The sequence below is a fragment of the Schistocerca cancellata genome, chromosome 8 (genome assembly GCF_023864275.1).
Source record: "Schistocerca cancellata isolate TAMUIC-IGC-003103 chromosome 8, iqSchCanc2.1, whole genome shotgun sequence".
NCBI classification, from domain to species: Eukaryota; Metazoa; Arthropoda; class Insecta; order Orthoptera; family Acrididae; genus Schistocerca; species Schistocerca cancellata.
The window spans coordinates 283,336,520-283,361,380 of NC_064633.1; the positions used below are offsets into that span (position 1 = coordinate 283,336,520).

Below are 24,861 nucleotides of genomic sequence, written 5' to 3' on the forward strand. Positions count from 1 at the left end.
TGCCGAATTGTTTGCGATCTTGCGGGCATTGGAGCAGATGAGATGTGTTCCCAGTCTTAAGTTTCTGATCTGTTCTGACTCCCTGAGTGCCCTTCAGACCATGCAACACTTGTACCCAGCGGACACGGTCGTCCAGAACATCCATGATGCCCTACTCCACCTGCAACGGCAGGGGAAGGAGGTTTCTTTCTGCTGGGTGCCGGGGCACGTGGGTATTAGGGGAAACGAACTGGCGGATGTGGCTGCCAATGATGCATGTTCCCTCCCTCACGTTGTTGAATGTGCCGTCCCCCTCCACGCTGTTACCTCCCTTTTGCGTTTTCGAGTTATGCGTCAATGGGAAGAGGAGTGGCTGGCAGTCGGTGAAAATAAGCTGCGTCTGGTCAAGGCCACCACGCGGCCATGGCGTACGTCCTACCAGTCATGCAGGCGGGATGAGGTTCTCCTCACTCGCCTCCGCATCGGGCACAGTCCCTTAACGCACGGTTTTTTACTCCGGCGGGAGGACCCCCGAATCTGCAGTGCTTGTGGCGTCCAGATTACGGTCCGCCACATTTTACTTGACTGTCCTTTATTCTCTGACCAGAGGGCGGTGGTTTCCTTGCCACCGGATTTGCCCTCTATTTTGCAAGACGACGCAACGACTATGGTTAAGGTCTTACGGTTTTGTGTCCTGTCCAATTTGTTGCCTCGGATTTTATGGAGAGGATTTTAATGTGCTGCTGGGTGACTGGCTCACCCAGGCTTTAGGTAAGAGGTCCGCCAGTCACGATTACCTACTTGTTTCACTTCGATTTCTGTTCTCTTTTCCTTGTGTTTCCTTTCCTCTTTTAGTGCGTTTCTTCTCCTCTTGTTTTGCCTCTGTATGTGAGGATTTGTAACTGCGTCAGGTCTGTGTCTTTTAGCCGTTCTCCTTGTTCGCTGTCCGTCTTCGTCCCTTCACTGCATGTGTTCCTGTTTCTATGCGTTTGGGCGCTGATGACCACGCTGTTTAGCGCCCGAAAACATCAAACCACACACACACACACATCTTTCTTATATACTGCACCATGTACCAATTGTTCCTAATTTATTGTTGAAACATTGTATCCTGTTCTCTTTAATTAGCTCCCTGCTTTGTATGAACCTGCCGTAGGACTGTGAGGCGCTACATTGTCCATTAACTGTGCATCATGATCAGATAGTCCATTAACAATTGGGTACACATTATTGCTTCAGCTTGAATATTGTCGATAAAAATGTTTTCAATCAGTATCAAGCTGTCTTGCTGCACACAAGTGGAAACTCCACTACTGAAATTAGACTGCAACACCCACATAATGATTATATAAAATCCCAGATCATTATAATTTGCTTAGGGGCTAGGTACAGATTATAGCAGTTTTCTGGCGCATGTGTATATTGACAGTGGTATAGTGTTTTTTGCAGGTGCTATAACCTCTCTTATATTATTCCTAGGGCCTCTATGCGAGATTGGCAATGATTGTGATACAATTATCACGCATCCTATCCTAAATGCATGTTCCCTGAAATCAGCCAATGGAGTTTCTACGTTGTAATTCTTCTACAGAACCCCATTTACTGTTAGATGATAAAACAGCCCAGGGATTGCATATGCATAAGTGCAAACAACTATCAGGTCGATTTTTGTGAAACAGAGAAATGGTCACAGATCTTCCACATGTCCCAGCCTTGTGAGTCGCAGTTTTCTTTTTTTGAATATGGTCTATGTTCCGACTGGATCACACCCCATATTAATGCCCACTATGTGTGTCTGGATACTTTCTCAGATAGTTTATGCATAATGTAGATCACATAGCGACCTATTGGCCAACTAAAGGGTGACAAGTTTGTATGTATGTATGTATGTATGTATGGAGATGAGATATATTCTATATTCATCGAATTCCACTGTTGAATACTGTTGTACAAAGTTATGCTGGTCAGTGTGTCCTTTACAAAGCGATTTATAATTAAAGGCGCAGTTGTATGCCTAATTCCCTGGACAACTGTCAACCTGCCTCCCCCAGTGTTCTCGACATTAAAAATCTACTGTCCTGGAGATACACAGTGCACTTTGTTATCCTGATTTTGGAATACAATTTGTTTATTGTTGTCAGCACTTCTATTTCTGTAATTGTTACTTTACAATTTGGCAGTGTACCTGTCCTGTACATGGTGGAGAGTACTTGCTACATCAAAACTTCACACAGTGTGCTGGAAGCCATACCATTTGAGTTACTACAATGCCAAGCCTACTTGTAGGCTACAGGGAGAAGCTATGTAAGGTGGATCAAACTGGAGAGCTGGAACATTTTTTAATGTCAAGAATGTAGGGAGACTAAGTTTTAATGTACTAGATGCTGTCTCTATTACAATACTAAAATGTCTCCTACTTATAATTATCTCCATGTGTGTTTTGCATGGTAATGGTACACATCAAAAAGTGGTTTACTGTGCGAAAACCGGAAGGACTATGTCATATGCAATATATTACTTCTTCCTACGTAAGTCTCACAAAGCGACGGCTATAACAAATTAGAGCTAGTACAGAGGTTCGTCCAACAGATTGTCTTTCTACGTGCCATTCACAGCAGGAACAGGGACAGAGGTTAAATGCTCGTAGTAGCCTAAGTTCCATCTTCGGAACTAAATGTAAGTAATGGACTTGTTTATAAGATAACTCTTTAATATAACTTTTTTCGACCCTTGGGGTGTAGTAAAATAAGTGTTTAATCCGTGAGGGAAGCCCAGGTGGCTTTTCTATTGGAGACCTATGACTTTGGCGGTGGTTGTTGCAGTTGTTACTTCCAAGATTTTTTCCTTTGGTGTGATGTCACGTGTGCTGGACTGCTGTTGAAATTGCTCGTCAATATTTTATAAAGTTTTAGTCATCAGTTACTTATTTTAAAGTTTATTTGTGTTAATATTTGCTGTAAAAGTAACTTATTAGTGGATTTTCATTAATCTCAGTCTTTCTTTCTGTGTTATTGACTCGAGTGGTCTGTTATTCGTGAGTGTGCTTACATCATTCGTTCAAGCCTCGCGCCTCAGTAGTGGGTTTACATTTTGCGGCGTGCAGCTGCAACTGCAACTGCAGCGTTTATAAAGTTAAGTACTGACGAAGTTATTTTTGCACAGTTATTAAATTTAATAGTTTTCAGCGGTGTTTCGTGCTGTTTTTGGCGAAATAATGATTTAATAAACTTTTGGAAACGTTCGCTCGCTGTGTTTTTTTAGAGTTTTCTGTGCGTTGAAGTCGTTTAGTAAACTTCGTGCCTTAGTTTTCAGCTGACGTTTCTTATTGTTTCTAGTGAAATATTTCAGTAAAGTTTTCATTCAGTGTTTTAACTTCGTGTTACAGTGGTCGCTTGAATTTTTGGTTTTAGCTAGTAATTTTCTGAAGTTTCGTGCTATTGGTATTAGCTGTGGTGTAGTAGTATTAATACAAGTAGTTTCTTTCTTTGTAGACAGTGAATTTAGAAATCGTTATTGTTAGTTCTATAAAAAGTTATACTTGTGTAACTCAACTTACGTAACGTAGACGTATAGTTTTTTTCAGTAACTTTAAAATTTTAGCATGGGTGAGAAGTGTGGGCTCCATCGTAGGTTTGTGAGTAGTGGGTTACAGTGTGGGATTTGTTCAAACTATTTTCATTGGGGGGAATGCAGTGAGGAAACCAGTGGACATTCTAGTGAGATCCTCTCCTGGGAATGCAGAATCTGTAGTAGAAATAAGTTGATAGAGGAGAAGGAGCGTAAGATCTGTGCCCTTCATGCGCAAAGGAGGAACTAGATAGGCTGAGGAGGATGAAGGGTGGTGGGGAATGGGAACTGGGAGTTGGCAGGAAGGCAGCCAGGAGGAGAAGATATTCAGATAGTTTTACTTTGCGTATATGCAATAGATTGGACCAACAGAGTTGAGTGGAGAGGAGCCTCCTGTAGCTGTAAATGTACGAAACATGCTGTAGTCCTCAGCAGTTAGGAGACCTAGATCAGTTGCAAAGTCTACCAGAAAGAAGAAGATTCTGCTGCTAGGTAGGTCGCACAGTAGAAGTGTGGGCCAACAGGAAGTGTTGGGGAGTGAGTATGAGACCACCGGCATTGTGGAGCCTAGGGCAGGGTTGGCTCAGGTGACTGAAGCATAAGGGAATTATATAGGAATTTTACGAAGGAGGATCAGGTAGAGATGGTGGAGCAGGGAACAGTGTTGATAGGTACGAGGAATATGATGTAGTGGTGACCTTGTAAAGATAGCTACTCAAACTGGTGGCACTAATGGGCATTTCGTGCAACTGTTTCAGAGTCATGATTGGCGTCATCTTAATGTGGCTGTTAGGCGTGTTAACATGGGACTGGGGAGGGCGCTGATGGCAGAGGGCATGGGTCGCATTGCAGTGGTGTCAGTTGGGCTGTCAGTAGCAAAGGTTTCACTAGGCATGGCTTGCACCGCAATAGGTATGGGAAGGGGAGGCTGGCAAAGCTTACAGGTGACAGTGTAGTAGGTGGTGGTGGTGGGATCGCTCATGGAAAACTTCCTGTAGTAGTTGGTGTTAGAGATGCACCTTTTTTTCAGATTGAAGTCAGCTGATAGGTATATCTGTTTAAAGGAAGTCCCTCTTAACTAAGGACTCACCTTCAGAGGACGTCATGTTTCCAAGTGGAGAAGGAATTAGCATATTTCTTCAAAATATAAGAGGTATTAGAAATAAAGATAGTGAACTGCTTATAGATGCAGATCTAAAATAATTGCTACATCGGAAAATCACTTAAATAGCTTGACAGTTCAGAGGTTTCCTTTACCAGGATAAAGATTAGCTGTCTGTTTCTGAAGGAGTTCCTTGCGGGGTGGGGGAGTGGCTCTGTACGTAAAAAATAGTATTTCGTATGAGTCCATAGATGTATCACGACACTGCACTGAACAGATATTTGAAAGTTGTGCAGCATTAGTTGAATTTAGTGAAACTAAACTTCTAATTGCAGTTGTTTATAGGTCCCCTAACTCCGACTTCAGAGCATTTTTGCTTAAGCTAGAGAGGGTTCTTGATTCACTTTGTAGGAAGTACCAGGAAGTAGTTACATGTGGTGACTTCAATATTAATGTTGTATATGATTGTGCAAGAAAAAGGATGTTGGTAGATCTCCTAAATTCATATGATCTGATGCAAACTGTGTTTTTTTCCAACTAGGGTGCAGGAGAACAGTAGCACAGCCATAGCCAATATTTATATTCATTCTTCATTACTAGGTGAGCATTCTGTTAGTTAAAGGGTGAATGGCCTTTCAGACCATGATGCACAAATTTTAACACTAAAAGGCTTTTTTACTCAAACAAATGTCAATTGTAATTATAAGCTATGTAAGAAAGTTAATCCAACAGCAATAGAGAGTTTTTTTAAACCTTGTCAAGGAACAAGAGTGGCAGGATGTTTATAGTGCTGATAACATAGATGATAAATACAATACTTTCCCTAACACTTTTCCCATGCTCTTTTGGAGTTGCTTTCCTTTAGAGCGTTCTAAACGTGGTACTAGCAGTAGTAGACATCCTGGGTGGCTGACTAGTGGGATAAGGATATCGTGTAGAACAAAGCACGAATTGTATCAAAATGTTAGAAGTAGTCACAATCAAGCTTACAAACAGTACTGTAAGGCGCTTAAAAATGTTATTAGGAAGGCAAGGAGTATGTGGTATGCTAATAGAATGGCTAATTCACAGGATAAAATTAAAACCATATGGTCAGTTGTGAAGGAAGTATCTTGTTAGCAGCACAATGTCGACGATATAAAGTCAGTTTGTAGTAAAAATATTTCTGTTACTGATAAATCAGATATATATACAGTATTTAACATTTATGGGCATTGCTGGTGAATTAAATAAAAATTTAATTTCTTCAGGGAATCATAACTTTCTTTGCAACTGCCTTTCGAGATTGATGTCTGAAATAGTCTGTTATACAAACAAGGGAGAGATCGAGTCAATAATTAAATCACTGAAGACTAAGGACTCTCATGGATATAATGGAGTGCCGAGCAGACTATTTAAGTACTGTGCTATACATGTTAGCCCTGTATTTAGCCATATTTGTAGTTTTTCCTTTAGGAATGGTCAGTTTTCTGAACGATTAAAGTACTCAATAGTAAAGCCGCTTTATAAAAAGGGAGAAAGGGATAATACAGATAATTTTAGACCTATTTCTATGCCATCAGTGTTTGCTAAAGTTATTGAAAATGATGTGTATGGAAGGATAATTGAACAGTTTGTATCACACGATTTGGTATCAAATACAGAGTTCGGCTTTAGAAGTCGTTTAACAACTGAAAATGCTATATTCGTCTTCTCTGTGAGGTACTGGATCGGTTAAACAAAAGGTTTCGAACGCTAGGCATATTTTTTGATTTAACTAAGGTATTTGATTGCGTTGATCACAAAATATTTGCTCCAGAAGTTGGACCATTACGGAATACCCGGCGTTGCTCACAATTGGTTCACTTCTTACTTTAGCAACAGACAGCAAAAGGTCATTATTCACAATGTGGGGATTGGCTGTGATGTGGGGTTTGAGTGGGGTATGATCAAGTGAGGGGTGCCCCAGTGATCGCTGATGGGGCACTCCTGTTCCTTATTTATATAAATGATTTGCCCTCTAGTATTACGAGTAACTCTAAAATATTTCTGTTTGCTGATGACACTAGCTTGGTAGTAAAGGATGTTGTGTGCAACATTGGCTCGGCTTCAAAGAGTGCAGCACATGACTTAAGTTCATGGCTTGTAGAAAATAAACTAATGCTAAAACACAGTAAGACTCGGTTTTTACAGTTTCTAACACACAATTCAACAAAACATGACATTTTAATTTCACAGTATGGGCATATGATTACTGAAACTGAACAGTTCAAATTTCTAGGTGTTCAGATAGATAGTAAGCTGTCGTGGAAAGCCCACGTTCAGGATCTTGTACAAAGACTTAATGCCATTTTTACTATTCGAACGGTATCTGAAGTGAATTATTCTTCGACACAAAAATTAGTCTACTTTGCTTATTTTCATTCGCTTATGTCGTATGGTGTTATATTTTGGGGTTACTCTTTCCATTCTAAAAGCATATTTTTGACTCAGGAACGGGTAGTTCGGGCAAGAAGTGGTTCACGAACCTCTTGTCGACCCCTGTTCACGAGTCTGGACATTTTGACATTGTCCTCTCAATATATGTATTCCTTACTGTCATTTCTTGTTAACAATGTTAGCTTATTCCCAAGAATAAGCAGCTTTCACTCAGTTAACAGTCGGCAGAAATCAAACCTGCATTTGGATTGGACTTCTTTAACGCTTTTGCAGAAAGGTGTGCAGTATACTGCTGCATCCATTTTCAGTAAGCTACCATTCGAATTCAAAGATCTTGGCAGTAATCCACGCGCCTTCAAATCGAAACTGAAGAGTTTCCTCATGGATCACTTATATTCTGTCTAGGAGTTCCTTGAAAAATTAAGCTGATTCTTATTGTATTGTTGACTGCATTTACTTAAACTTATGGATTGACTTTTTCAGGTTCATAAACATTTTATTTTTATCTGTTATTACTTTTATGTAGTAATTTCATGTACTGACAAGTTCCATGACCTTGGAGATTTGCTCCTCAATTTGGTCCTACGGAACTTAATGTGTAAATAAAATTAAAAAAAATTACCTATGTCACTATGAGATTGGAGTTTCAACAACTTTTCAAAATTTTTTAACCAATGTGCTTGTTTGGAGAGGTGTACTACGGAATCTTGTTTAATACATATTATACGTTAGGTGTTTGATAAAAGGTGAATTGCACATGGCAGTATCCAGAGCCAGTGCATTCCTTGCTGTGTACAGTGCACTACCACAATGACATCGGTATAGCCATCATTATACCTTCAACTATAGTGCAGCAAATAAAATTGCTACTGTGCATGTCTTACTATCGTAAAAAATATGTAAGGTTGATGGAATGTTAATAACATCTCATAACACACACACACACACACACACACACACACACACACACACACTAGTGCAGTAGCAGTGGCTCTGGCAGTAGAAGCACAGCAGATTGTGGAAGATTGTTTTCGTTTACTTAAGAAAAACAGCATTTCTCTACCATTAGAATCCTATCTCCAAAGACGGTGGTAGCAATATAAGTGTGAGACGTTTGTGTAATTTAACGATATATTGTGTGTTTACATACATGCCTGCAAACACGTTCCTAGACGGGTCTTTTCATTTCTCGCTGCTTTCACATTTTCACAGCGATGTCGTGGTGTTAGACACTTCTTAGGTCACCTGATACCGACCTCTTGCCGTGTAGACTATCTAATTTTTTATGTTGAGAAATCGGAAGGAGTGATCTGTTTTACTTGGTAAAAGCTTTCTAATGCCAAGTTCACATAAACACATATTTATTTACAACAACCACTTTCAAGAGAGTTTTCTGTCATCTTTAGGTCTTAACAAAAAACGTTTAAGACCTGAAGATGACACCAAAGTCTGTCGAAATCGGTTATTGTAAATAAATAAATATTTATGTGATACTAGCTTTAGAAATTTTGTGCCATTTAGACCATTGTTTTAACACATTAATAACAGGTTTCCTTATATTGTAACGTGCATTTGGTAGTGTTTTTTTAAATACTGCACTATCGTTTTCCGTGTTAAACATTTAAAGTTCCGTATTTACGTGTGTTTTTGGATGACAATCTTGGGAAGTTGGTATTTGGAGTAGAGGGGAAAGAAACTGTAACAAATCCTCCTCCACCCATAAACTATCAATAGCGATGACAGCTCATAGAAAAATCCATTGGCCACAATATCCTCCTGCAAAAAATAAAAACGCAATTGCATATGTCACCTGAGTGTTGTCTGGGTCGGTGGCTAATATCTGCTGCTTCATGGTGATCGACCAACATTAGAGAACAAACGAAGAGCCCAACTTATGACGGTGGCTACCATACCGCAATGGTGGTGGGGGGAAGGGATTTGGTGGTGGGGGAAGGGATTAAATCCCACTACAGGATAAAGCCCCTAAACTAGAGAAAGATGGGTGGGCATTTTTTGGTTCATAAATTATGGTAATTAAAATTAGACTCTTGTAAATGTTAGAGCACACGTGGACTGTTCAGAGTGGGGTGGCACCCCTTTTGAATCATAAATTATGGTCCATAAGATGATGCTAAAAGCATGTTATTATAGAGGGGCAAAAATTATAGTCATGAAGATTAGACTAAAAGCATTTGGTCATAAATTAGACTTGTATAAATATAACTAAGAGCAAATGTCCCCACTTCGTTTGCCTTTGAATCGTAAAGTACAATCAGTTATTTACATAAGGATGCAAGAAGACGTGGCCTGTTTCTTTACATAAGGAGAACAAAGTACCAAAAATGGTTCAAATGGCTCTGAGCGTTATGGGACTTAACATCTGAGGTCATCAGTCCCTAGACTTAGAACTAGTTAAACCTAACTTACCTAAGGACATCACGTACATCCATGCCCCAGACAGGATTCGAACCTGCGACCGTAGCAGCCGCATGGTCCCGGACTGAAGCGCCTAGAACCGGTCGGACACAGCGGCCGGCAACAACGGACCATTTGAGCTCACTCTCTCACTGCTCCATAACTTATATGGTAGTCATATATTTATGTTATATTTCGTTTAAGATCAAAGAATAATTATAGAATAGCCCCCTTTTTCTGGACAGTGATTCGTGAAAGATCACCATTTCATGTATGTATCGTATCGTTCAAGCTGTGACCTACGCCCACGTGTAGGACAATAATATGGATTATTAGCCAAAATTTGAAAAGCTGAGATTTTTTCAGGCTGCTGTTTGATTCGAGATATTTGACTTCAGTTGTGGTGCTACCTCCTGTCTAGAAGATACAAGATGGCAATATCTACAGAGACTAACATTTAAGGTTCGTAGTTATAAGGTAAGAGATAAAATAACCCTCAACTCAAAACCTAGAGGGTTTAGTAGTTAGATTAGAGCAAAGCGCCACTCAGGATACGAAATCTTTAAAAGAAATTGCTTTGATCGTCAAATCATGTGAAGACATATGGTGTAATCGCAAGTGGCACAAATGACTTAGGGATGTAACCCACAGCGCAAGTCAGAAAGATATACCCCTATAGGTGACGCCAAGCAAGGTGAGAGAGAGAAAAGACAGATGCGGACAGGATGGGGCAGAGATGTAGACCCCTAGAGAAGTGACGTCGAATTATGTGAAGAACGAGATAATTAACCGTACTGAGACAGAATAATAAGGATGTGCTGAATATCGAATATAAAAATACTCCAACGAGTTTAATTTTGACACAGTGTAACTTAATGAGTATTGCCGTTGCAATAGGTAATCACACTGTAAGATAACAGCTGCTGTTCGTTACAGCAGTGGAAATAATAACAGATAATACTAAAGGAATGAGTGTTGGTCTCTCTTATTTCAGCAAACCATTTTCCTGCAAAATTACCTCTAGAAAGGATCGATGCATTCCGTCGCAGCGACACCACATCTCGAGATAACAGAGAACTGAATTTTATTGGACACGTGCAGTCTTCTTTTGCAGAGGAAGAAGATGGTTTAGGAATGTCAGTGCTTTTCATGTTGCAGAAGCTTTAAATAAATATTGTTACAGTCAGATTCAATAACAGGTACAGACAAATAAATTCCTATGCACATAAACGTTAACCTTTTAAAACCAGACAGCAGTAGGGATACTATACCTGTCGGTCTGTGCCAGTGTATGATAGCACACTATAAGGATTAGGCAAGGATAGTGTGGGAGAACATATTGGCCACTAGGATACACACATACCGTACTAAATTGAGTGACATTTGTATTTTTAGTTTTATCTTGTAACGCATCATTCATATTGACATCTATTAAGTTGAAATATTTTCGATTTTAATAATTTATTTTATATTGTAAGAATAATCTTTGCACTGAAACAATGTGCTGATTAATGGTGTGAGGGTGCTCATGACACGTGGCTGACTATGTAACCTTCCCCCTTGCTTTTTGTGTCTCTTTTATGTATTTTACATTCATTGCACGACTGACAAACTGCACCTTGTAGTGCAAGGTAGGAATATATTCGCGGTGGTTTTTTGTTATTTGTAGTATCATTCTCGATATCATTTATAGTGTTACACTCAGACAGCTGTCATATTAACACACCTTACTATTTCTTTTCCCAGTTTAGATCTGAAGAGGATCCGGTAGTCAGATCGAAACCAATCATCATTGATAACCAAAGATATTGCTGCAGACGGTGTTTCTCATTCATTATACCAACGGAGATCACAGTTTCCTGAGACGTACTGTCAATTATGAAAGTCAGAAAAGGTTTCCCCTGGGCTGTGAGCCAGGTGAGTCTGTCACCGACGCTGCCGGAATCGTCGGCGACGCCTCACGAGTGCTCTGCAGTCGCCGCAAAGTGTAGGTGGTGTGGCTGATGCCGCAGACTCCTGGAGGCGGTCAGGACTGGTCGCGGAGCGGCGTGAAGATCAGCGGCACGCCTCCCACTGGGGTGAGCAGGAGCGAGAGCGCACTGGTCCGCAGCTGCGGGGTGTCCGGCGCCAGCGAGACGCGCAGCGAGCTGACGACGCGCGCCACGCACAGCTTCACCGCCAGCAGGCCCAGCCGCATGCCTGCCGACACCAGAGGCCGTGCTCACACCGACAATACGACAAGCCATTCGTCTCAGCTTCAGTCTCTCCTCAGCACGCTCATGAGGATCAGACTTAGACTGACCTACCCAAAAGTAGAGAGGATACAAAATGCAGACTGGTAATAATCAGAAAAGCGTTTCTGAAGCAGAGAAATTTATTAACCCTAGGACGCCTAAGGAGGGGGTTTGTTGAACCCATAATTTTTTTATGTCCCCTGGTTTTGCCCAAGTAACTTTCATACTACATATTCCCTTTGAGTTATTGTTTGTTGGCTATTTTATGAAACGTTAGTGTCAATATATTTTATAGAAAATTCCTGCTTTGAAAGAAAAAATAAATAAACTTATTATGGGTCCAACAAAACCCCCCTTGGGCTTCCATGCTATAGAAAATTTCCCTTAGAAGGATTTCGTATTTGTCATCTCTACAACAATGGAAGTTAGTTTCTTGTTGGTTGGTATTCTTGATATTCACAACAATCAGTTTACTTTCAGAGGAAGTGATTGTTGATGTCAGTCAGCTGTTATTTATCTTGTAAACTTGCAGTGAGTTAGTGCAGGCCTCCAGTAACACGTAGGCCTCCAGTAACTTTGGTGTCCTACACAGCAAAAACGAAACCAAGTAAAAACTTACTGATGTTGTCAACAATGCACCAAGATAAAGGCACTGTTGGAGGAGAGAAGAATAAAACCGAGATAAATGCATAATATACTTCCACTAAAGGTGGAATTGATACCATTGATCAAATGGCGCGTATGTACACCTGCAAGAGGGGAACAAAGAGATGGCCTCTATCTGTATTTTACTCTCTCATCGACATTTGTGCTATCAATGCAACCACCATATTCATCCAGCAACATCCAAGATGGAATGAAAAGAAACACAACAAACGGAAACTTTATCTACTGCAAGATGGGATGCAACTAGTGAAATTGCAGGTAGAAGAAAGAAGTGCCAATGCAAGAGGGTTATCTAACCAAATTGTTCAATCAATGGAGACTATACTACAAAAGAAAATCAAAGAAGTGACGACAGAAGCACGTCAGCCTCCTGCAGGGAAAGGTCGGTGCCATATTTGTGTAAGAAAAGCTAAAACAAAGAAGCAGCAGTACAACAATCTAAGTAAACCAAAACAGTATTGTGGACAGTGTCATAAACATGTGTGTAACACACATTAAAAAAAATTATGAAGTGTGTCTCTTGCCTTGAAGTTGAGGACTCAGAGTAGTCTATTGTATATGAACACATCTGTATTTTGTATTGTAATATGTCAATTTTTTATTCACTCAATCCAATATTTATAACAATTAACAACATTTATAAACCGATGCCTTAGTTAAAATACATAAACCATTTTGAAAGTTGTAATTTTTCGTCAGTAAACTTATTTAATACGTGTGGGCTCGCCACATCCCCCCCCCTCCCCCCTTAGGCATCCAAGTTAGAAAAAACGGCTTGGGCGTCCTAGGGTTAACATGGAATACGATACAACTTTCAGGAAGTCTCTTCTGACCATATTAGATTCGTGCATAGGTACTGTAACGGGACGCGAAGTTAAAGCGTCACCCATCCACAAGGATCAGCTCAGTTTGAAGGTAAATATAAATATAATTTAATGTTTTGTTTATGAATTTGTAATATTTTGTTATGTTTGTAAAATATTTAAAGTTTTGTATTTTTGTTTTGTATGTTTCATGTTTGGAGAGAGCAGCGCAACTCGCGGAAACAGCATCTTCACTGCCGGAACCAGCAAGAAAAATTGCTGGCCACTAGACCTCGCGGGTCAACGGCCAAAGAGCGGCAGAAGATCCTGTGACCGGGTTGTTGCGTCGAACCTTCAACCTTCAAACAAATAAAAATTTGTAATTCTCCATTGTAATGATGTCACAGAATGTTTAGTTCATGTTGTATTTTGCTCAGTTCTGTTTTGTCGAGTCTGATGTTCATATCTGTATGTAGCATATACGAAGACAATAAAACAGTCTATGCTGTAAAGCTTAAATACGTGTTCGAGAATTATTTATGAAGCGTTATATTGAGGAAGAATTATTACTGAATTTTTCCAAGATATTAATTTTCAGAGGAGTTTGATTTCGATTTTTGAATCTTAAAAGTGATACAGTCTGATTTTAATATGGGAAAAATAAGATAACGTGCAAGATTATAATTTCCTAGAAGAAACAAACGACATCTAAATTTCAAAAGTTTGCACAAACCAGTTGGACTGAGTGACGTAATTTGGCACAAATGACTCAACTGAAGGTGTTTTAATTACAGTTTCGTTCAAGAATCTTTTATAGAGAACTTCAAAAGAACTTAAATAATTTTTTTGAAGTGTTTTGTAAACGACGTAGGTGACGAAGTCTGCACATGGTCATATTTCAAACAAAAATCATTGAGTCATACGCGTCGTTACACTACCGTACGTAGCGTTTTTGTTTTGCGTGTTGGTATTCTGACAGCTATGGGTTTATTTATCGATTGTCATTTTTTATTTGTAATTCACTATTGCTATTTGAGTTTATATATTGTCATTTTTTTCATTTCGAGATGGCGAGTAGAGCTTGGGTGCTGGAAAATGAAGTGTCAAGTGGAGAAATCGGAATATTTCCGACCTGTTCTCCAGTTTGACTTCAATACAGGTAGAGTGGTGACAGCAGCGGAGGCAACCAGGAACATTTCCGCCCTGTATGGGGACAATGCCTTTGGATAAAGCACGGCAAGCACGTTTTAAGGAGACAATAGTAACTCTCCCGTTTCAAGCAGACCTTCGCAGTTGGATGATTTTTCAAACGCATTAATCCACAATGATCCACGTCAGTGTAGTCGACACCTGGCAAATGGATGAACTCTGATCTTTCCACCAACGTACGACATTTGTATGCACTGAAGGTGTATGGATACCGCAACCGCTAAGCCAAAATGACAAAACTCAGCGGGTGGCCATATGTGCAGCTCTGCTTGCACGCGATCAATTGGCTCGTGAACAACACCGACCATTCCTATCCTGTATGGTTACTGGTGACGAGAAACACCCTCTTTATGCCAACTTAAGGAAAAGAATGGAGTGGCTGGGCCGAAAGAAAGCAGCAACTCCCCGTACAAAGAGCTGCACGCATCCATAAAAGATACTGTCATGCATTTGGTGGAACAGCGACGGCGTAGTGTAATGCGAACTGCTTCTCCGAGGTGTAACCATCACTGCTCACATTTATTGTCAACAACTAAGACGTCTTGCAGACGAACTCCAAGAACAATGAGCAGGAAGACTACGTGAAGTGATGTTACTTCACAATACGCGCTCCCTGCTTTCTGCTAGACTGACAAAAAACAACATACAGTAGTTGGGTTGGGAATTCATTCCACACCCACCTCATTCACCTGATCTTGCGCCCTCAGATTTTCATCTTTTCCGCTCCCTATAGAACAACCTTCCAGGAGCTTCCTTTCCGGATGAAAATGCGTTGCGAACATGGCTCGACAAGTTCTTCGTCTCAGAACTACGTGATTTCTACAATTGTGGCAGACTATTGTAAAAAGATAAGGAGAATATACCGGGTAATCAAAAAGTCAGTATAAATTTGAAAACTGAATAAATCACGGAATAATGTAGACAGAGAGGTACAAATTGACGCACATGCTTAGAATGACATGGGGTTTTATTAGAACCAAAAAAATACAAACGTTCAAAAAATGTCCGAGAGATGGCGCTTCATCTGATCAGAATAGCAATAATTAGCATAACAAAGTAAGACAAAGCAAAGATGATGTCCTTTACAGGAAATGCTCAATATGTCCACCATCATTCGTCAACAATAGCTGTAGTCGAGGAATAATGTTGTTAACAGCACTGTAAAGCATGTCCGGAGTTATGGTGAGGCATTGGCGTCGGATGTTGCCTTTCAGCATCCCTAGAGATGTCGGGCGATCACGATACACTTGCGACTTCAGGTAACCCCAAAGCCAATAATCACACGGACTGAGGTTTGGGGACCTGAGAGGCCAAGCATGACGAAAGTGGCGGCTGAGCACACGATCATCACCAAACGACGCGCGCAAGAGATCTTTCACGCCTCTAGCAATATGGAGTGGAGCGTCATCCTGCATAAACATCGTACGTTCCAGCAGGTGTTTATTAGCCTGGCTGGGGATGATGCGATTCTGTAACATATCGGCGTACCTCTCAATGGTCACGGTAGCAGTTTTGCTGTCCAGCGCCATCTGTCGGACATTTTGTGAACTTTGTTTTTTTTCTTTTTTTTTCTAATAAAACCCCATGTCATTCAAAGCATGTGTGTCAATTTTTACCTCTCTGTCTACATTATTCCGTGGTTTATTAATTTTTCAAATTTATACTGACTCTTTGATCACCCTGTATTATTGATGACGTCTCAGCTATGTGTACCTCTTGTGCTTATTAAACTTATGGAAAAAGCTACCAATTTATGCACCAACCCAGTATTTGTATGGAGTGTAGTCTTATATGGAAGTGAATTGAGCATGATAAGCAGTTGAGACAAGAAAAGAATGGAAGTTTACAAATGTGCTGCTAAGGAGGATGTTGCAAATTAGATGGAGATATCGCATAACTAATGAAGAGGCTCTGAATCAAACTGGGGAAAAAGTAAATTCCTGACAGAACTTGACTAAAAGAAGGGATCGGTTGATAGGACACATCCTGAGGCATCAAAGAATCGTCAGTTTGGTAACTGGAGGAAGTGTAGGGACTGAAAATTGTAGAGACAGGTAAGAAATATTCTAATGGATGTACACTGCCTGACAGAAAAGGGAAGTACACAGAAGGGAAGAAGGAAACGAAATTAAACTTACTGCTTTGACAGGGTATGTTATTTCAGTGATTACAAAATCAAGTCAGCTTTACAAAGAACTTGGCAGCATTAGCCCACTTATCAGTATGATGTTGCACTCTCTCCGGACTGCATCCATGCTCCGATTCGAATGGGAACGGTCTCATAAACACGTAGCATCCTCTATTGAAGCAAGCTGGCCTCCAAGTGTTGCAACTAGTCCTCGATCTGCTGAATACTGTTATTAAGATGGAGTTCATGTCCGAACTGGTCCCACACACAGTCTTGCTGATCACGAAAGTTGCTAGACAACACCATTCCATAGACACATGACACGTGTGGACGCCCTTGTCCTGTTGAAACATGGCTCCAACATACAGTTACTTGAGGTGTAACGCATGAGGAAGTCAGCGAGAAGACGATGTGCTCTCAGAGTTCCCTCATTTCCCTACGAGCCATGACATAAAATCATACCCGATGTCTTCCCAAACAATGACCCCAGGAGTGACACCACTGTGCCTCTCCAAACCATTGGAAGAGTGGGACCTCTCGAGAGTTCACCATCATAGTCACCAACGATGGTCATCCATGGTAATGCCGAATCAAAATTTGTCGCAGAACACAATTCGACGCCATTTGTCAGCGGTACCTGCTTCCCAGTCATGGTACCACTCCAAATGCAGCTGTTCCTCTTGGATGATAACGGCAGGCAGTGGATGGTGCGGTCATTCTGGCGGCTCTTAGTCTCTGACCAATGGTCAGGGATGGCACAGAATGCTGCAGAGAGTCCACTACTTCTTCTCGAATGGCAGGCTCGTACGCCAAGGGGCTGCGATGTACCTGGGGCACAATACGGCGATCCTCCCTTGCGAGGGGCAGACTTGATCGATCAGAATTCTGACGATGAGCATGCCCACCCTCATGTACCCATGCATTCCACCACCAGGACACTGTCACGTTCGAATGCCACTCAAAATCCTAATATTGCACGATTCGACCAGTTGGGCAAATGGATTCCCACAATGAGGCTCCTTCCAAACGCTGTCAGATGCTGATAACGTTGTCTCACATGAGCCACCTTCACAGTGATCACTCAACGTTTAATGCTGTTTGCGCCCCTTACACATCCGACCAGGTCTGGTAACAACACTAAATACGATCACCAGTAATGAAATCTAGTGACTTTTCGAGCTGTTCAAAAATGGTTCAAATGGCTGTGAGCACTATGGGACTTAACATCTGAGGTCATCAGTCCCCTGGAACTTAGAACTACTTAAACCTAACTAACCTAAGTACATCAGACACTTCCGTGCCCGAGGCAGGATTCGAACCTGCGACCATAGCGGTCGCGCGGTTCCAGACTGAAGGGCCTAGAATCGCTCGGCCACACCTTTCGAGCTATCATAGACAACTTTATCTCCAATCATTTACATACTCGCCGATAGTTTTTATGTCTAAGAAGTTACATTGACATCTTGCCAAGTCTTCTGGGTGCTTCAGGTTTTTTGTCAGGCATTTAAGTTGCAATAGCCATGCAGAGACGAAGACCCTTCGCAGTCTAGACTAGCGTGTAAAGCTGCATCAAATCAGTCTTCGGACTGAAGACGACAACACCAACAACATTCTAGAATAATAAGAGTGGTGGAAGTTGACCTCGGGAAAGATACGTTAGCGTTCCAGAATAAGACTCGAGGCAACACTGAGGCTACGATGTACCTCATTAATAGATAGGTAAATCTATGTTTGTCGCATCTGTAGCTTTACAACATTGACTCGACTTAAGTCTCTCTGAAGACAGCAGGGATAAAATACGACAGCAGAAAGTTACTCTCAATTTGGACAGGAACCAGATTGTAGCTACATTATGCGAACAGCATGAAAGATAAGCAGTAGTTGAGAAAGGAGTGAGATAGGGTTGCAGTATATCCTCAAGCTTATTCGATTTGTGTGTTCAATGAACACTGAAGGAATTCAAGAAGTTTGGAAAGGGAATGAAATTTCAGGCAGTACAAATTTATACTTAGGCGATGGCATTATAATTCTAGTAGAGTTGGTAAGGAACTTGGGAGATCAGTTGCATGGAATGGATATAGTATTATGTGAGGTTACAAGATTAATTCCAACAAAAGTAAAACAAAGTTAATGGCAAGAAGTCGAATAAATCAGGCGAAGCTGACGTAAGAAAATTAGTAAATGAGACACTGGAAATCATAAGTGAACTTTGCTATTTTGGCAGCAAAATGAAGCACTGCTTGTTGGAATGCAAAAAATCTTTGCAGTAAATAATTCTAGAATTTTCTAATACAACTTCAAGAATAATTTTAAAGGGTTATCAAGAACAATTTGTTTGATTCAAAGACAAGACAAGTGCGAGGGCCTTAATAATATTAAAAAATGTGAAATACTTGCACAAGAATTTGATAAACGCTCAGTTGGCCAGACACAACAATTACAATTCTGAAAAAAGCAAAGCCTTTTGTGAAGATTCTCTAACAGAGAAACTTTCGAAATGGTCGCAATCAAACATCACAAAATATCTGCAAATAGTTTCCAAAAGAATGTAGATATCAGAAAAGATCCTCGAAGAGTAAAAAGTCATCTTGGTACCCACATTGCACAAGAAAAGTTTATGGCAGAAATCTCTAAGATCTTTAAAACAGATACAGGTATAAGGTACGATGGCCACTTTTTCAAGTCCCACTCAACCGTATATTAGAAGCAATAGCAAGAATTTAGAATTAGAAATTAAAAGAATATCAAATGTCACCAATAAAACGAGGAAAAACAAAATAATATATTGAAGTAAATTACATGACATTTGTGAATGAGTTAGCGCCGTTACCTGAAAATCTAGCAGGTGCATTAAATACAAATCTATCTCTTGAAACAGATAGCCAATAGAATAGGTTTAAGAATTTCTGCCAGGAAAATTAAATTTTAGTAACATAAAAATACACAAAAGTTTTTAACGTTACACAATGTACAAATACATAGGGTTAAAATGTTATCCAGGAGGGAGCTAATTAAATATCTAAGAATATATTCCACATAATGAGGAATGAAAAGATTCTTCATTACAGTTTGATAGATGGAATTCCTCTACGCAAACAAATATCTAGCAAGGAATCCACAGCCATACCTATGAGAAAAATGGATGTACATATGTATATATGTTCCCTGTCTCCTCCAGAACCACGCGATCGATTTCAACCAAACTTGGTACACACATCACATACCGTTTCGAAAGAATCTCTGTGAGGGTAGCAACCACCTATCTATCAGATGGTTTAGGGTAAGGGTGAAAACGTAGGACAGCACATTAAGCGCGAATTCCCATGTTTACTCATCCAATATTTGAGTATGAGAGCATATAGTCACTTGCAACGAACTTTAGACGTAATTGCAAACCTTTACAAAACTTTTTCTCGGCGACAACCCTCACAAAATGATGAAATGAAAAACGTTTGTCGCTTGCTTCATTTTCATTGTCCACGAAGTACTCGTAAATTGCCACATCACGCATGACGTTTTAATGTATTACTTCTTTACTACGAATGGTATTCACGACACATTTTTCAGACTGTTGCCACATACCCCACAGACGTCACTGCAAGATGAAATCATTGTACGACACATAGTTCAGGAGAAACGTCATAAACAGTGAGATGCGTCAAAAAATTCCCGCATCGCGAATGACGTTTGATTTATTACTTTATTACTACTGACGCTATTCGCAACATATTTCTCAAACAGTATCTACGAATTCCTCTGTATGTACCTTAAAAAAATCATTTTATGACATTTCCGGAGGTGTGATGTCAAATATTGAGATTCTCGAAAAACTGCTGCGTTTTTCAGGACATCTTAATTTATTACTTCTTTACTACTAACTCGATTCGCAACAAATTTCGTAGACTGTATCCATATATGTCGCGGAATGTACTTCCAAAAATAGATCACTGTACGGGGCATAGTTCAGGAGATATGACGTCAAATACTGAGATGCATCAAAAACTACGACATTTAATTTAGTACATCTTTACTACTAAACCTATTCACAACACATTTCGCAGACAGTAGCCACATATACCCCTGGATGTACCTAAAAGCTATATCATTGTACAGCACATAGCTCGGGAGATACGACGTCAGAAATGGAGCTGGGTGAAAATGAAACTGCAAGGCGAAATTCGCTAGATATAAAGGTGAAATGTGTTAAATAATGTGAAATGTATGTTAAAATACAGGGAGAAAATGGCTACTTACAGTTGGTGCAGAAACGAGAGGGCAGTTATAAGAGTGGAGGGCATAAAGGGAAGCAGTGGTTCAGAAGGGAGTAAAACAGGGTTGTAACCTATCCCCTACGTTATTGAATCTGCACATTGTGCAAGCAGTAAAGGAAACATAAAAAAATTGGAGTAGGAACTAAAGTCCAGGGAGAACACTTTGAGGTTTGCCGATGACATTAAAATTTTGGCAGAGACAGCAAAGGACTTGGAAGAGCAGTTGAATGTAATGGACAGTATCTTGAAAGGAGGATATAAGATGAACATCAACAAAAGCAGTATGAACATAATAGAATGTAGTCGAATTAAATCAGGCGATGCTGAGGAAACTAAATTAGGAAATGAGACACTTAAAGTAGTAAATGAGTTTTACTATTTGGGAAGCAAAATAACTGATGATCGTCGAAGTACAGAGGATATAAAATGCAGACTGGCGATGGCAATAAAGGATTTTCTGACGAAGAGAAATTTGTTAACGTCAAATACAGATTTAAGTGTCAGGAAGTCCATTCTGAAAGTATTTGTAGCGAGTGAAACATGGACGATAAATAGTTTAGATCAGAAAAGAATAGAAACTTTTGATATGTGTTGCTACAGAAGAATGCGGAAGATTAGCTAGATAGATTACGTTGCTAATGAGGAGGTACTGAATAGAACTGGGGAAAAGAGAAATTTGTGGTTCAAATTTCTCTCTCTCAATTTCTCTCAGAATGTGAGACATTCTGAGACGTCAAGGGACCACCAATTTAGGAAGCGTGTGGAGTAAAAATCGTAGAGGGAGACCAACAGATGAATACAGTAAGCAGATTCAGAGGGATGTCGGTTGTAGTAGTTACTCGAAGATGTAAAGGCTTGCACAGGATAGAGTAGCATGGAGAGATGCATCATACCAGTCTTTGGACTGAAGACCACAACAATAACAACAACAACAACATGTGAGATGTATTTGAGATATATACGTAGGCAGATTCACAGGTAAGAAGCTCTTCCTAAGTCTCTGGAACGATTTCAACGAAATTTCTTACACATATTAGTTACGATTTGGAAAGAAATTCTGGGGGGCTATGAACCAGTAGCCTCCTACTGGGGTGAACATAGAGAGAGAAGAGGGAGAAGGAGATAGACAGACAGCGAGGGTAAAGGAGGAGATGAATACAGATAGGGGGAGGTAGAGACTGACAGACACTGAGGCAGAAAGAAGAGATTTACACAAATTGGGCGAGAAGGTAATGGACGGAGAAAGGGGGAAGAGGAAATGGGCTGAGAGAGGAAGGATATGGACACAGAGAGAAAGGAGATTGACAGAGAAGAGAAGAGCAAGAGATGGACAGGGAGGGAGGGGGAGAGAGAGAGAGAGAGAGAGAGAGAGAGAGAGAGAGAGAGAGAGAGAGAAAGGGGGAGGAGGAGATGGACAGGAGAAGGGAAGTGGAGGAGATGGACAGGAGAAGGGAAGTGGAGGAGATGGACAGAGAGGGGGAAGAGGAGGAGACGGACAGCAAGTGAGGGAGGAGGAGATAGTGAAAGAGAGAGATAGGAGGAGGTGGAATTAGAAGGAGGAGGAAGACATGGACAGAGGGGGAAGGAGCAGGTGGACAGAGAGAGGGGGAGGAGATGGATCGACATAGGGGCAGGCAGGTATGTACACAGAGTGGTGGAGGTGGAGGTGATGTATAGAGAGAGGGATGGAGGAAATTGACAGCGAAAGAGTGAAAGAGGAGATGGACAGAGAGAGGGTGGACTGATAGAAAACTGGAATAAATACATACCCAGTCAGTGTCGGGCACTCAGTTATAAGTAAGACAAACAGTAAGTGTTAGAGGAAGAGAGAGACAATACGAGGAAAAGATTGGGTCCAGTAACAACAGAATCCTGGAAATTAAAAAGTAATTGTGAAATACGTCAAAAAATAGATAAATCACTCAAAGAACAAACAGGAAAAAGACTGATATTTTTTAATCATTAATACAGAATGAATGAAGATATGACAACAGAGTAGCAAAACAGTTTTTAAAACCTCTCTGAGAAACTAAAATAACTGTAAGCTGGATTTGAGGAACTATACATACATTTAGAAAGACACATCATGAAAGTAGAAGCATCAGGAGAAGTAAATATCTTTTGGACAGAAGTATTAAAATTTAATAGGATTCCAAGTAATAAGAGGAAAGAAAACCGGTGAAATTGTCTGAGCAAAGATAAAAAGATACTTAGTAACGCCAGAAAAGAATGTTGGAGAAAAAGAAAACAGGAAAAATCTGCAGGGATTCAAAATTGACATGTGATTCCCAGCTAACCATAATGAACAGCAAAGAAAATCAAGAATAGTTGTAGTAGCCCAGTAACAGTAAATTATGTATTACTGTGTTAGCGGGCAGTATGATTCGTGATCTCAGATACTTCACAGAAGAACGTAAATATTTATGTGCATAAAATGAAATCAACAACTCGGCTCTCCTTGCCAAACCATACTACAAATCAATCATATCGAGAAGGCCACAGAGGCAACAATTACGGGGAACTGTTATGTGATATAAATTGTTGCAAAATGAAAATCTTAAGAAAATAGCCATCTGCGATGGTTGGAAAGCAATTTTTAATGTTGAAAAATGTGGAATTGTCTCTTTAATGAAATAAACGAAAATAAAAAAAATCGTATATGGAATAAAAGACTTTCTTTGGAAGATATTGTTTTAGGTTAAATTTAAAAAATTATTTTCTGTCTGTCAGACATTTAACGTTTTATGACGAATTTCACCAGCACAGTGAAGATGCCTAACTCCTTGAGGAGCTACCTACATGACGTCTATCGGTGAACACCACTTAACACGACTTGTTATTCTTATTGCTCATTGTCTTTTTTTTTTTCTTCAGTCAGCACTTCCTTTCTAACTGGTAAGTTACAGCAGAAAATTATTCTGTAAGACATTACTGAGTGGGAAATAGAAAGTATGTCAGGAGGTTCATTCGTTTGTATCCAAGACTAACAAAGTAGCTGAACTTAACTGTTTAAGCAGCTCAGTAATGTGTTTCTTCCAGTTCTACTTTTCTTCAATATAAACAAAACAAAAAAATTGGAGCATTTTACTGTTTACTGAACACGGTTCATTTACAACATTAATTGTTGGTATGGCGCTATTTGTTGTGTAGAACTGACTGTAGTGTGCTTTCTCAAAATTAAAAGAGAATCCATTTTCACAGGACCACTTAATAATATATATATATATATATATATATATATATATATATATATATATATATATATATATATATATATAGCATTTTCAGTTGATAAACCCTTCTGGAATCAAAACTGTGACATGCCAAGTAAACTGTTACTTTTAATGGTGAGATCACTCACGAGTACATTACTTTTTCGAGTATTTTGGAAAAAGACGTCAGTAAGGAAACTGGGCAATAATTATTTAAGTATTTATTGTCACCTCTCTTAAAAGGTCTGGAAAAATTTCCTTTGTTAGTGATGCATTTAATGTATCACTAACAACTTGATTTAATTGTTAAAACAACTTTTAAGAATTATGTTCGAAATTAAGTCAACAACCATAAGCTTAGTAACTCTATAATTTCAGTGAAAGATGTTGGTGCTACTTCTAGTTGCTTAAGGTTTTGTGGAATGGATTTTTAAATTTATTCTCTTGCTTCTTCAATGGAACATTAGAATTCCATTTTTGCTGCTGTATTTAGAAAGCGATTCTTAAAAAATTGTTGTGAATTGTCAGTCATAACATTGTCATTTAGTATAATACTGTTGTGCTATCTTGTAAACTGATTGGTTGTTCTGTCACCCATTAGACAATATCCCATATAGTTACCTGCAGTATTAATGTCTGTCAGGACATGCATATTTCTGGATGTTTCAATGAATTTCCTTAAAAAGTTTCAATATTTTTTGCAGAATTCAAGTAATGTCAAATCGTGACTTATTGTGGTGTCTATACCAATGTTTCCTTTCAGTCTTGCACTAAATTTTAATCTATCTAGTTATCCATAGCTTACTTTTTTAATGGACCTTGTGGATAAATTTTAGGGAAGTCACTTTCAAATACTG

The 24,861-nt window shown here is 39.7% G+C and overlaps 1 protein-coding gene across 1 annotated transcript in view; it reads right to left on the reverse strand.

Annotated features, from left to right (window-relative positions):
- Positions 1-10,629: 10,629 nt before the first annotated feature.
- LOC126095515 (cytochrome P450 6k1-like) overlaps positions 10,630-24,861 on the reverse strand; it is a 187,719-nt gene continuing 173,487 nt past the window's right edge. The window contains exon 9 of the mRNA XM_049910300.1: positions 10,630-11,680. Within this exon, the coding sequence (XP_049766257.1) occupies positions 11,508-11,680 (173 nt within the window). The 3' untranslated portion in view covers positions 10,630-11,507. The remainder of the gene's footprint in view (positions 11,681-24,861) is intronic.